Consider the following 14769-nt stretch of genomic DNA (forward strand, 5'->3'; position numbering starts at 1 on the left):
GAAAATCACTTTAACATTTATTTACTAAAAATCTAGTTGTTATTAATATTCTAACTCAATCTCTTGTTGTTGTTTGGAGCGGCCTTCGCCTTCACCGAACACCGTTATTGGTTAACCGTCACCAGCTGGACATAATGAAGGGCAACACTCACCGCCAGCGTATGACAGCCGGTAGAATACCTGCTCCAGGTGTTTTCTGTACAACCCACAGACCAGCAGCATCTCACCATGTCATTGCCAGTGCTGACATGCACAGCTGCTTCAGATCTGATGGCATATCCCAGCCATAGTATCCTGACTGCTGACTAGATGGTGTGTCCGGGGTGTCATGCATTAAATGACGCGATGTTATGCAATACAGACCGTATGCTGAAGGAAGACTATGATAATGCACGTATTAATCTCCTAGTTTACACTCTGGAAGATGGGAAAGAAATCAGATTTGAATGTAACTGCCTTATCGTGACATCGTTTACAGGTCCAAATGTTGCTGTTAAGTTTAAAGCATTCTGGCAGTACGAGCAACGTGGCCTCGAATGTCTGTCTCTAAATGTAGAGTCAAAGTGTTGTCTCTCAGCAGTGTGTAGGCTATAATGTAGAGTCAAAGTGTTGTCTCTCAGCAGTGTGTAGGCTCTAATGTAGAGTCTAAGTGTTGTCACTCAGCAGTGTGTAGGCTATAATGTAGAGTCAAAGTGTTGTCACTCAGCAGTGTGTAGGCTCTAATGTAAGAGTCAAAGTGTTGTCACTCAGCAGTGTGTAGGCTATAATGTAGAGTCTAAGTGTTGTCTCTCAGCAGTGTGTAGGCTATAATGTAGAGTCTAAGTGTTGTCACTCAGCAGTGTGTAGGCTCTAATGTTAGAGTCAAAGTGTTGTCTCTCAGCAGTGTGTAGGCTATAATGTAAGAGTCAATGTGTTGTCTCTCAGCAGTGTGTAGGCTCTAATGTAGAGTCAAAGTGTTATCTCTCAGCAGTGTGTAGGCTCTAATGTTAGAGTCAAAGTGTTGTCTCTCAGCAGTGTGTAGGCTATAATGTAGAGTCAAAGTGTTGTCACTCAGCAGTGTGTAGGCTCTAATGTAAGAGTCAAAGTGTTGTCACTCAGCAGTGTGTAGGCTATAATGTAGAGTCTAAGTGTTGTCTCTCAGCAGTGTGTAGGCTATAATGTAGAGTCTAAGTGTTGTCACTCAGCAGTGTGTAGGCTCTAATGTTAGAGTCTAAGTGTTGTCTCTCAGCAGTGTGTAGGCTATAATGTAGAGTCTAAGTGTTGTCTCTCAGCAGTGTGTAGGCTATAATGTAGAGTCAAAGTGTTGTCACTCAGCAGTGTGTAGGCTCTAATGTAAGAGTCAAAGTGTTGTCACTCAGCAGTGTGTAGGCTGTAATGTAGAGTCAAAGTGTTGTCTCTCAGCAGTGTGTAGGCTATAATGTTAGAGTCAAAGTGTTGTCTCTCAGCAGTGTGTAGGCTCTAATGTAAGAGTCAAAGTGTTGTCACTCAGCAGTGTGTAGGCTGTAATGTAGAGTCAAAGTGTTGTCTCTCAGCAGTGTGTAGGCTATAATGTTAGAGTCAAAGTGTTGTCTCTCAGCAGTGTGTAGGCTCTAATGTAAGAGTCAAAGTGTTGTCACTCAGCAGTGTGTAGGCTATAATGTAGAGTCTAAGTGTTGTCTCTCAGCAGTGTGTAGGCTATAATGTAGAGTCTAAGTGTTGTCTCTCAGCAGTGTGTAGGCTCTAATGTTAGAGTCAAAATGTTGTCTCTCAGCAGTGTGTAGGCTATAATGTAGAGTCAAAGTGTTGTCACTCAGCAGTGTGTAGGCTGTAATGTTAGAGTCAAAGTGTTGTCACTCAGCAGTGTGTAGGCTGTAATGTAGAGTCAAAGTGTTATCTCTCAGCAGTGTGTAGGCTGTAATGTAGAGTCAAAGTGTTATCTCTCAGCAGTGTGTAGGTTGTAATGTAAGAGTCAAAGTGTTGTCTCTCAGCAGTGTGTAGGCTCTAATGTAAGAGTCAAAGTGTTATCTCTCAGCAGTGTGTAGGCTATAATGTAAGAGTTAAGTGTTGTCTCTCAGCAGTGTGTAGGCTCTAATGTAAGAGTCAAAGTGTTGTCTCTCAGCAGTGTGTAGGCTATAATGTAAGAGTCAAAGTGTTGTCACTCAGCAGTGTGTAGGCTGTAATGTAGAGTCAAAGTGTTGTCACTCAGCAGTGTGTAGGCTATAATGTTAGAGTCAAAGTGTTATCTCTCAGCAGTGTGTAGGCTATAATTTAGAGTCTAAGTGTTGTCACTCAGCAGTGTGTAGGTTCTAATGTAAGAGTCAAAGTGTTGTCTCTCAGCAGTGTGTAGGCTATAATGTTAGAGTCTAAGTGTTGTCACTCAGCAGTGTGTAGGCTATAATGTAAGAGTCAAAGTGTTGTCACTCAGCAGTGTGTAGGCTATCATGTTAGAGTCAAAGTGTTGTCACTCAGCAGTGTGTAGGCTATAATGTAGAGTCAAAGTGTTGTCACTCAGCAGTGTGTAGGCTATCATGTTAGAGTCAAAGTGTTGTCACTCAGCAGTGTGTAGGCTATAATGTAGAGTCTAAGTGTTGTCACTCAGCAGTGTGTAGGTTCTAATGTAAGAGTCAAAGTGTTGTCTCTCAGCAGTGTGTAGGCTATAATGTTAGAGTCTAAGTGTTGTCACTCAGCAGTGTGTAGGCTATAATGTAAGAGTCAAAGTGTTGTCACTCAGCAGTGTGTAGGCTATCATGTTAGAGTCAAAGTGTTGTCACTCAGCAGTGTGTAGGCTATAATGTAGAGTCAAAGTGTTGTCACTCAGCAGTGTGTAGGCTATCATGTTAGAGTCAAAGTGTTGTCACTCAGCAGTGTGTAGGCTATAATGTAAGAGTCAAAGTGTTGTCACTCAGCAGTGTGTAGGCTATAATGTAAGAGTCAAAGTGTTGTCACTCAGCAGTGTGTAGGCTATAATGTAGAGTCAAAGTGTTGTCACTCAGCAGTGTGTAGGCTATAATGTTAGAGTCTAAGTGTTGTCACTCAGCAGTGTGTAGGCTCTAATGTAAGAGTCAAAGTGTTGTCACTCAGCAGTGTGTAGGCTATCATGTTAGAGTCTAAGTGTTGTCACTCAGCAGTGTGTAGGCTCTAATGTAAGAGTCAAAGTGTTGTCACTCAGCAGTGTGTAGGCTATCATGTTAGAGTCAAAGTGTTGTCACTCAGCAGTGTGTAGGCTATAATGTAGAGTCTAAGTGTTGTCACTCAGCAGTGTGTAGGCTATAATGTAGAGTCAAAGTGTTGTCACTCAGCAGTGTGTAGGCTATAATGTAGAGTCAAAGTGTTGTCACTCAGCAGTGTGTAGGCTATAATGTAGAGTCAAAGTGTTGTCACTCAGCAGTGTGTAGGCTATCATGTTAGAGTCAAAGTGTTGTCACTCAGCAGTGTGTAGGCTATAATGTAAGAGTCAAAGTGTTGTCACTCAGCAGTGTGTAGGCTATAATGTAAGAGTCAAAGTGTTGTCACTCAGCAGTGTGTAGGCTATAATGTTAGAGTCAAAGTGTTGTCACTCAGCAGTGTGTAGGCTATAATGTAGAGTCTAAGTGTTGTCACTCAGCAGTGTGTAGGCTATAATTTAGAGTCTAAGTGTTGTCACTCAGCAGTGTGTAGGCTGTAATGTAGAGTCTAAGTGTTGTCACTCAGCAGTGTGTAGGCTGTAATGTAGAGTCAAAGTGTTATCTCTCAGCAGTGTGTAGGCTGTAATGTAGAGTCTAAGTGTTGTCACTCAGCGGTGTGTAGGCTGTAATGTAGAGTCAAAGTGTTATCTCTCAGCAGTGTGTAGGCTCTAATGTTAGAGTCAAAGTGTTATCTCTCAGCAGTGTGTAGGCTCTAATGTTAGAGTCAAAGTGTTATCTCTCAGCAGTGTGTAGGCTCTAATGTTAGAGTCAAAGTGTTGTCTCAGCAGTGTGTAGGCTATAATGTAGAGTCAAAGTGTTGTCACTCAGCAGTGTGTAGGCTATAATGTAAGAGTCAACGTGTTGTCACTCAGCAGTGTGTAGGCTATAATGTAGAGTCTAAGTGTTGTCACTCAGCAGTGTGTAGGCTCTAATGTTAGAGTCAAAGTGTTGTCACTCAGCAGTGTGTAGGCTATAATGTAAGAGTCAAAGTGTTGTCACTCAGCAGTGTGTAGGCTATAATGTAAGAGTCAAAGTGTTGTCACTCAGCAGTGTGTAGGCTATAATTTAGAGTCTAAGTGTTGTCACTCAGCAGTGTGTAGGCTGTAATGTAGAGTCTAAGTGTTGTCACTCAGCAGTGTGTAGGCTGTAATGTAGAGTCAAAGTGTTATCTCTCAGCAGTGTGTAGGCTGTAATGTAGAGTCAAAGTGTTATCTCTCAGCAGTGTGTAGGCTGTAATGTAGAGTCAAAGTGTTATCTCTCAGCAGTGTGTAGGCTCTAATGTTAGAGTCAAAGTGTTATCTCTCAGCAGTGTGTAGGCTATAATGTAGAGTCTAAGTGTTGTCACTCAGCAGTGTGTAGGCTGTAATGTAGAGTCTAAGTGTTGTCACTCAGCAGTGTGTAGGCTCTAATGTTAGAGTCAAAGTGTTGTCACTCAGCAGTGTGTAGGCTCTAATGTAGAGTCTAAGTGTTGTCACTCAGCAGTGTGTAGGCTCTAATGTAGAGTCTAAGTGTTGTCACTCAGCAGTGTGTAGGCTCTAATGTTAGAGTCAAAGTGTTGTCACTCAGCAGTGTGTAGGCTCTAATGTAGAGTCTAAGTGTTGTCACTCAGCAGTGTGTAGGCTCTAATGTAGAGTCTAAGTGTTGTCACTCAGCAGTGTGTAGGCTATAATGTAGAGTCAAAGTGTTATCTCTCAGCAGTGTGTAGGCTCTAATGTTAGAGTCAAAGTGTTGTCTCTCAGCAGTGTGTAGGCTGTAATGTTAGAGTGAGGAACCAAGGCCAACAAGCTAACAGGGACACCGTTGATTCTTTTAATGGGAAGGTTGATCATTGGGTCGACCACAGCAGCCCATTTCTGTCTGACTAATGTCTTATTTGACATGTAAATATCATGATAAGCTCCTAAAAGTGATTAGGATGATTAGGATGAACTCTCCTAGCCAGCATCACACCTGTCCTTCAGTCTGATAAGTCCTCCTGTCTCCGTCCAGTCGATCTACTTACACGATGCAGGGCGGCACGCCGTCTCCCTGGGGGCTGCAGGGCTCCTTCTCCTCCAGCTCTGGACAATCTGCTCCTCCGTCAATCGGGAACTGGCTCACTTTTCTGGTGCGAGTGCGCTCCCCCTTCGGCCCGTTGGGGTCGTAGCACTCCTTGGAGCAAGCCGACCATTCGGACCACTCGGTCACATCGCAGTCTTTGGTCATGACGCAGGCCTGGAAGGTCACCGGCAGCGACTCCTGAGAGCACAGGCTGGAGACGAGAGAACATCAGGAGACTTTAATACTTTACACATATGTTCTGTTACACATTATTAATTATTGTATTATATTAAGACAGACTACAAACAATAAAAGACATTTAAATAGAAACGTCTTTCTTTAAAGAACAGTGGAGCATACCATATCATATCATATCATATCATATCATATCATATCATATCATATCATATCATATCATACCAGAGCATATCATATCATATCATATCATATCATATCATATCATATCATATCATATCATATCATATCGTATCATATCATATCATACCAGAGCATATCATATCATATCATATCATATCATATATCATATCATATCATATCATATCATATATCATATATCATATATCATATCATATCATATCATATCATATCATATCATATCATATATCATATATCATATCATATCATATCATATCATATCATATATCATATATCATATCATATCATATATCATATATCATATCATATCATATCATATCATATCATATCATATATCATATATCATATCATATCATATCATATATCATATCATATCATATCATATCTTATCATATCATATCATATATCATATATCATATCATATCATATCATATCATATATCATATATCATATATCATATCATATCATATCATATCATATATCATATATAATATCATGTCATATCATATCAAATATCATATCATATCATATCATATATCATATATCATATATCATATCATATCATATCATATCATATATCATATATCATATCATATCATATCATATATCATATCATATCATATCATATCATATATCATATCATATCATATCATATATCATATATCATATCATATCATATATCATATCATATCATATATCATATATCATATATCATATCATATCATATTATATATCATATCATATCATATCATATCATATATCATATATCATATATCATATCATATATCATATATCATACCATATCATATCATATATCATATATCAAATCATATCATATCATATCATATCATATATCATATATCATATCATATCATATCATATCATACCAGAGCATATCATATCATATCATATCATATCATATATCATATATCATATCATATCATATCATATCATATCATATATCATATCATATCATATCATATCATATCATATCATATCATACCATATCATATCATATCATATCATATCATATCATATCATATCATATATCATATATCATATCATATCATATCATATCATATCATATCATATCATATATCATATATCATATCATATCATATCATACCAGAGCATATCATATCATATCATATCATATATCATATATCATATCATATCATATCATATATCATATATCATATCATATCATATATCATATATCATATATCATATCATATCATATCATATCATATATCATATATAATATCATGTCATATCATATCAAATATCATATATCATATCATATATCATATATCATATATCATATCATATCATATCATATCATATATCATATATCATATCATATCATATCATATATCATATCATATCATATCATATCATATATCATATCATATCATATCATATATCATATATCATATCATATCATATATCATATCATATCATATATCATATATCATATATCATATCATATCATATTATATATCATATCATATCATATCATATCATATATCATATATCATATATCATATCATATATCATATATCATACCATATCATATCATATATCATATATCAAATCATATCATATCATATCATATCATATATCATATATCATATCATATCATATCATATCATACCAGAGCATATCATATCATATCATATCATATCATATATCATATATCATATCATATCATATCATATCATATATCATATCATATCATATCATATCATATCATATCATATCATATCATATCATATCATATATCATATCATATCATATCATATCATATCATATCATATCATATATCATATCATATCATATCATATCATATCATACCAGAGCATATCATATCATATCATATCATACCATATCATATCATATCATATCATATCATATCATATCATATCATATATCATATATCATATCATATCATATCATATCATATCATATCATATCATATATCATATATCATATCATATCATATCATACCAGAGCATATCATATCATATCATATCATATATCATATATCATATCATATCATATCATATATCATATATCATATCATATCATATCATACCAGAGCATATCATATCATATCATATCATATATCATATATCATATCATATCATATCATATCATATCATATCATATCATATATCATATCATATCATATCATACCAGAGCATATCATATCATATCATATCATATCATATATCATATATCATATCATATCATACCAGAGCATATCATATCATATCATATCATATATCATATATCATATATCATATCATATCATATCATATCATATCATATCATATCATATCATATCATATCATATCATATCATATCATACCAGAGCATATCATATCATATCATATCATATTATATCATATCATATCATATCATATCATATCATATCATATCATATATCATATCATATCATATATCATATATCATATCATATATCATATCATATCATATCATATCATATTATATCATATCATATCATATCATATCATATCATATCATATCAGCAGACAGATACTGAAAAGGAGTGTTTACATTATAATCCTTAAGATTTCAGCTGTGGTTGATTTGTGGCTTCTATTGCGTCTATATCTAACGTCTTTGAGTTCTCTAAAAGCGCTATATAAGTTGAATTTATTATTTTTATATCTGTAGAATAAGTCACAGACATGAACAAGGTAAAGATTTATTTCTAACTCAACACTCTCTGTTTCTGTTTCAAAATGAAAGCCCTCCAGCATTTTTTTCTGTGCACAGAATTCCTTCATTTGTTAAAACAAGGCTTTTATTGTGAAATACTTACAGGAGAGTGTTGTAGAACATGCATTGACTTGCACGGCTCCATAAATTAATAGAGTACCAGTTTTTAATCGTTAATCGAATATTAATATACAAATGATCAGCCGCTTCTTAAAATGTTCTGTCTAACGTCAACATATAAATGACATTCATAATGAAAGTAAATGTCTACAATGAAAGGTAAAGTCAATGTAGAGAAAGAGCTGACAGCAGCAGCAGACGCCGGAGAGACGCAGCTGAACCGCTGCAGCGAGGGCGCCAACACGTCCTGCTCGTACATCCAGAGCGGCCCAGGGCTCACAGTTTAGTTTTATTCTGCCATCAAGTTACTCACGGAACTAACATTACAGCTGATATGACCTGCCACCGGCAGTGTTTGTCATTTTATGCTGTAAGAACGATGGACAGCAGTGGCTACACATCACAAGCTGCTACCTGAATGTGTTGTACTCTGCTCTCACTGCTGATGAGAAGCATCGGGGCTGAGCCGATCCATGTATTCTGCCAACCTCAGCATTATAATTCAGTCACATACAGAGTGCACACTGTAATTTCCCCTCGGATATGCAGCAAGATGCTGACACAGTCGAGCCTCGCTGTCATCACGGAGGCATTCAGGCTTTATTTCAGCTAATACTGATCTATTAAAATATGCTCAGATCAGCTCCGATATGGTTTCAATACCTCTTTCAACAGCGTTGTCTGACACGGTCATATTGGACTTGTGATAGAATTTCATTGGTAATAGTATTTGTCTTGAACATCAGGTCCAGTTCTGTGGTTCTGAGAGGTGAAGTCAATGCTGAAGTTCCTTAAACATTGAGGTGATTACAGAGAACAAATACATTGAATGGCTGTTGATGGAAAAATGTGGGCCATAAAAAGCATCAATGATAAAATGAGTGTTATGGATTATAATTTGAAATGCATATAATTATATAACCTTAACCCCAAATAACAGCACATAAAAAGTTATAGCGTGAAGAGTCCAACCTGTGAATGTATTGCCTTTATTCATAATGTTAAAATGAGTCCACATATAACCACACATCCAACAGTATACAGACAGAAAGAAGCCTGTTGAAATGCCTCCGTCCACAGAGTGGATTATAAGAACCCAATAAAGGATTACTAAAATGTTTGAGACTGGTCAAACGTTGCTGTACATCCTGCAGCTCTCCTTTGTTTCACTCAGCCAGCGTGATAAACAACGTTTGAAAGTTGTTCATTACAAACACAAACACTTTGTTCTCCGTCTTCCAGCCGCTGCTTCAGAGCACCGCGGCTCTGTTTGATGATGGGATTGCTGAGGAGTTGAAAGACACTTGTTTTCCTCTCGGTGTGTTTGGTGGAAGTTGATCGGCCGTTTGGAATAATGACACACTGCTTCACTTCTCTGCTTCTCAACAGCTCAACTTCCTTCTGAAGCTTTGTGTACAAACAAACTGTCTTCTTTTATTGTGTTTCTATCTATTTCTGAGGTTCTTTATGTAAACCCTTTTCTAGTGAAGTGTCAAGACACAGCAGCATCTAGACACAGGCCTGCTTATGAAACTATGCAGCCCTGTCCTCTAAACATAATCTTGGATGTGTGGACTGGGTTAGGAGGTGACGGGTTGAAGCGGAGCACAAATAGAAATCAATTTAAAAAGCTATACAAAGACATATTTTAGGGAGGTGTATGGACGAGGAGGAGTTGTGTTAAGGGTTGTGTTAAGGGTTGTGTTAAGGGTTGGTTTATATTTAATTTTTAACTCTGGATGGATATGTGGGTTGTAAATAAACTTTGAATGCTGTTCATATATTTAATTTGGGATGTAAATAAATTTGGTATAGTTTATATATTATATTATATTATATTATATTATATTATATTATATTATATCATATCATATTATATTATATTATATTATATTATATTATATTATATCATATTATATTATATTATATTATATCATATTATCATCTATGATGTATGAGTTATTAGAGAAGTGAGAAATATAAGTTTTACTTCTACCTACTCCTTATCGGACACTTGTTTTGTTTATTAATTTGTATCTGTTTTTTTCTTTGTATGTTTGAAATAAAGTCATTCATTCATTCATTCATTCTCTCTCTCTCTCTCTGTTTCTCTCTCTCTCTGGCTCTCTCTCTCTCTGTCTCTCTCCCTCTCTGTCTCTCTCTCTCTCCTCTCTCTCTGTCTCTCTCTCTCTCTCTCTGTCTCTCTCTCTCTCTCTCTGTCTCTGTCTCTCTCTCTCTCTCTCTCTTTCTCTCTCTCTGTCTCTCTCTCTCTCTCTGTCTCTGTCTCTCTCTCTCTCTCTCTCTCTCTCTCTCTCTCTCTCTCTGTCTCTCTCTCTCTCTGTCTCTCTCTCTGTCTCTCTCTCTCTCTCTCTCTGCTACTTTGTCACGTGTTTTTGTGACGCTTGCCACGTGTTTTTGTGACGCTTGTCACGTGTTTTTAGTGATCTTTGTCACGTGTTTTTAGTGACGTTTGTCACGTGTTTTTGTGACGCTTGTCATGTGTTTTTTAGTGATCTTTGTCACGTGTATTTAGTGACGCTTGTCACGTGTTTTTGTAACGTTTGTCACGTGTTTTCAGTGACGCTTGTCACGTGTTTTTAGTGACGTTTGTCACGTGTTTTTAGTGACGCTTGTCACGTGTTTTTAGTGACGTTTGTCACGTGTTTTTAGTGATCTTTGTCACGTGTTTTTAGTGATCTTTGTCACGTGTCTTTAGTGATCTTTGTCACGTGTTTTTAGTGATCTTTGTCACGTGTTTTTAGTGATCTTTGTCACGTGTTTTTAGTGATCTTTGTCACGTGTCTTTAGTGATCTTTGTTACGTGTCTTTAGTGATCTTTGTTACGTTTTTTTAGTGATCTTTGTCACGTGTCTTTAGTGATCTTTGTTACGTGTCTTTAGTGATCTTTGTCACGTGTTTTTAGTGATCTTTGTCACGTGTTTTTAGTGATCTTTGTCACGTGTTTTTAGTGACGTTTTTCACGTGTTTTTTATTGACGTTTGTCACGTGTTTTTAGTGACGTTTGTCACGTGTTTTTTAGTGATCTTTGTCACGTGTTTTTAGTGATCTTTGTCACGTTTTTTTCGTGATCTTTGTCACGTGTTTTTAGTGATGTTTGTCACGTGTCTTTACTGATCTTTGTCACGTGTTTTTAGTGACGTTTGTGACGTGTTTTTTAGTGATCTTTGTCACGTGTTTTTAGTGACGTTTGTGACGTGTTTTTTAGTGATCTTTGTCACGTGTTTTTAGTGACGTTTGTCACGTGTCTTTAGTGACGTTTTTCACGTGTTTTTTATTGACGTTTGTCACGTGTTTTTCGTGGTTGCTACGTTGTTTACGTACGTATTTTACTTAGTTTACGTACTTATTTTAAGCCCAACCACAATATTTTTCCTTAACCTAACTAAGTGTTTTTTTTTTGCCTAAACCTAACTGCAGATGTTTGCGTGGCGTACAAATGACACACGAAAAGGCTAAAATGCGTGCACATGACACACGTAATGTCCGTTTAATGTCGTGGTATTTATAGATCCTTCCCGTGATTCCGGGTTGTTCTGATAGATGGAGCATGAGGAAAAGAGAGAGGATGGTCTCTTCTCATATCATCCTCATTTTAAAGCCTGGACTCTTGGGGATAATTAGCAGTTTTAGCCACCAGATCAAATTGTAAATTCCCATAGTGATGGCTCCAACTGTAAATAAGCTTGACTCTGGGCACCGGCCAGCAGTAATATGGACATCACTATCAACTAAGCCTCTTTGAAGCTTTTAGCCATCTGTGCATCCCGTGACATACTCTACTCCACCAGACCAGTGTGGCAGAATAACGTCTATCGGCCACTGACAGACAGAGGATATCTGCTTCTCTTCTGGATATCCCAAACTAGACATCAATCCTAGTGTGTATCATGTAAATATAATATTGGACTTGAATGCTGGAAAATGACGAGTGGCATTTGTTTGAAGCTTAAATGATTTATGAATTCTGACCTTCTCCCAGGCATTAAAAGCAAATGTATCACGAGAGTCTTGATTTTCTCAGGATGTAATGGACGCTGCTCAGTGGCCTCTATTAGAGCCGAGCGAGCACAGCGAGACAGAATGAGGCCATCCATCTCCTAACAAAGAACATGGCTCTCAGACACCACATGGACATTGACCTAGCTGGAGGAAAACATGGATTGAGACTGTACGTCTTAGGATGGAGCTCACTGTGGAGCGTCTAGTATTACTGAGGTGGGAGACGCTGTATGAACACTGAGGACGTAGAAGAGACACAATGATGTCCAACATTGACTAACTGAAATGGACAGCAGTTCTCATTCCGACCCTCACTGCTGAGGCCCTGCATTGTGGCATTATAAATTATGTATGGATACCATTAACAATTCCACTAATTAAACTCAAGCCAAACTCATGTGGGATTTTTAATAATCTCAGTTAGCGCCACCCTTCATATGGCCCACCGCTCGGAACCGCCACCGAATGCTGCGTTCAAAGTTCAAATCATTTCAACTTTGACCTCGGTTGACACTGACCTTTCAAAGGGCAACCAATGAGAACGTCTGTTGTTGTTGCCTAGATACAGTGAATGCCGTTCCTAGTGCTCTTTATGGGCAGAGATCTTACCTGCTGCCTCTGCAAAGCCCTGCACCCTACCTCGCACACCTCAAGCAAACTTCCTGTCATGTGAAAGCAGTTTAAGAATAAAAGAGCCTGACTCTACCACATCTAACCCCTAAAGAGAAAGAGCCTGACTCTACCACATCTAACCCCTAAAGAGAAAGAGCCTGACTCTACCACATCTAACCCCTAAAGAGACAGAAGCCTGACTCTACCACATCTAACCCCTAAAGAGACAGAAGCCTGACTCTACCACATCTAACCCCTAAAGAGAAAGAGCCTGACTCTACCACATCTAACCCCTAAAGAGACAGAAGCCTGACTCTACCACATCTAACCCCTAAAGAGACAGAAGCCTGACTCTACCACATCTAACCCCTAAAGAGAAAGAGCCTGACTCTACCACATCTAACCCCTAAAGAGACAGAAGCCTGACTCTACCACAGCTAACCTCTAAAGAGAAAGAGCCTGTCTCTACCACATCTAACCCCTAAAGAGAAAGAGCCTGACTCTACCACATCTAACCCCTAAAGAGAAAGAGCCTGACTCTACCACATCTAACCCCTAAAGAGAAAGAGCCTGTCTCTACCACATCTAACCCCTAAAGAGAAAGAGCCTGTCTCTACCACATCTAACCCCTAAAGAGACAGAAGCCTGACTCTACCACAGCTAACCCCTAAAGAGACAGAAGCCTGACTCTACCACATCTAACCCCTAAAGAGAAAGAGCCTGTCTCTACCACATCTAACCCCTAAAGAGACAGAAGCCTGACTCTACCACAGCTAACCCCTAAAGAGACAGAAGCCTGTCTCTACCACAGCTAACCCCTAAAGAGAAAGAGCCTGTCTCTACCACAGCTAACCCCTAAAGAGACAGAAGCCTGACTCTACCACATCTAACCCCTAAAGAGACAGAAGCCTGACTCTACCACATCTAACCCCTAAAGAGACAGAAGCCTGTCTCTACCACAGCTAACCCCTAAAGAGACAGAAGCCTGTCTCTACCACATCTAACCCCTAAAGAGACGTTAGCCTGTCTCTACCACATCTAACCCCTAAAGAGACGTTAGCCTGTCTCTACCACATCTAACCCCTAAAGAGACAGAAGCCTGACTCTACCACATCTAACCCCTAAAGAGAAAGAGCCTGTCTCTACCACATCTAACCCCTAAAGAGACGTTAGCCTGTCTCTACCACATCTAACCCCTAAAGAGATGTTAGCCTGTCTCTACCACATCTAACCCCTAAAGAGACAGAAGCCTGACTCTACCACATCTAACCCCTAAAGAGACAGAAGCCTGACTCTACCACAGCTAACCCCTAAAGAGACAGAAGCCTGTCTCTACCACATCTAACCCCTAAAGAGACGTTAGCCTGTCTCTACCACATCTAACCCCTAAAGAGACGTTAGCCTGTCTCTACCACATCTAACCCCTAAAGAGACGTTAGCCTGTCTCTACCACATCTAACCCCTAAAGAGAAAGAGCCTGTCTCTACCACAGCTAACCCCTAAAGAGACAGAAGCCTGTCTCTACCACATCTAACCCCTAAAGAGACAGAAGCCTGACTCTACCACAGCTAACCCCTAAAGAGAAAGAGCCTGACTCTACCACAGCTAACCCCTAAAGAGAAAGAGCCTGACTCTACCACATCTAACCCCTAAAGAGAAAGAGCCTGACTCTACCACAGCTAACCCCTAAAGA

The 14769-nt window shown here is 38.2% G+C and overlaps 1 protein-coding gene across 2 annotated transcripts in view; it reads right to left on the reverse strand.

Moving 5' to 3' along the window:
• The window catches only part of thsd7aa (thrombospondin, type I, domain containing 7Aa), a 143087-nt gene that overhangs the window by 64980 nt on the left and 63338 nt on the right, over nucleotides 1-14769 (reverse strand). For both annotated transcript variants that reach the window (XR_005210309.1, XM_037795193.1), the window contains exon 3: nucleotides 5146-5394. Coding sequence is in view for 1 of the 2 variants with exons in the window: in XM_037795193.1 (XP_037651121.1) it covers nucleotides 5146-5394 (249 nt within the window). In the remaining variant the exon portion in view is untranslated. The remainder of the gene's footprint in view (nucleotides 1-5145; nucleotides 5395-14769) is intronic.

Source organism: Sebastes umbrosus, chromosome 15 (assembly GCF_015220745.1).
Source record: "Sebastes umbrosus isolate fSebUmb1 chromosome 15, fSebUmb1.pri, whole genome shotgun sequence".
Taxonomy (NCBI): domain Eukaryota; kingdom Metazoa; phylum Chordata; class Actinopteri; order Perciformes; family Sebastidae; genus Sebastes; species Sebastes umbrosus.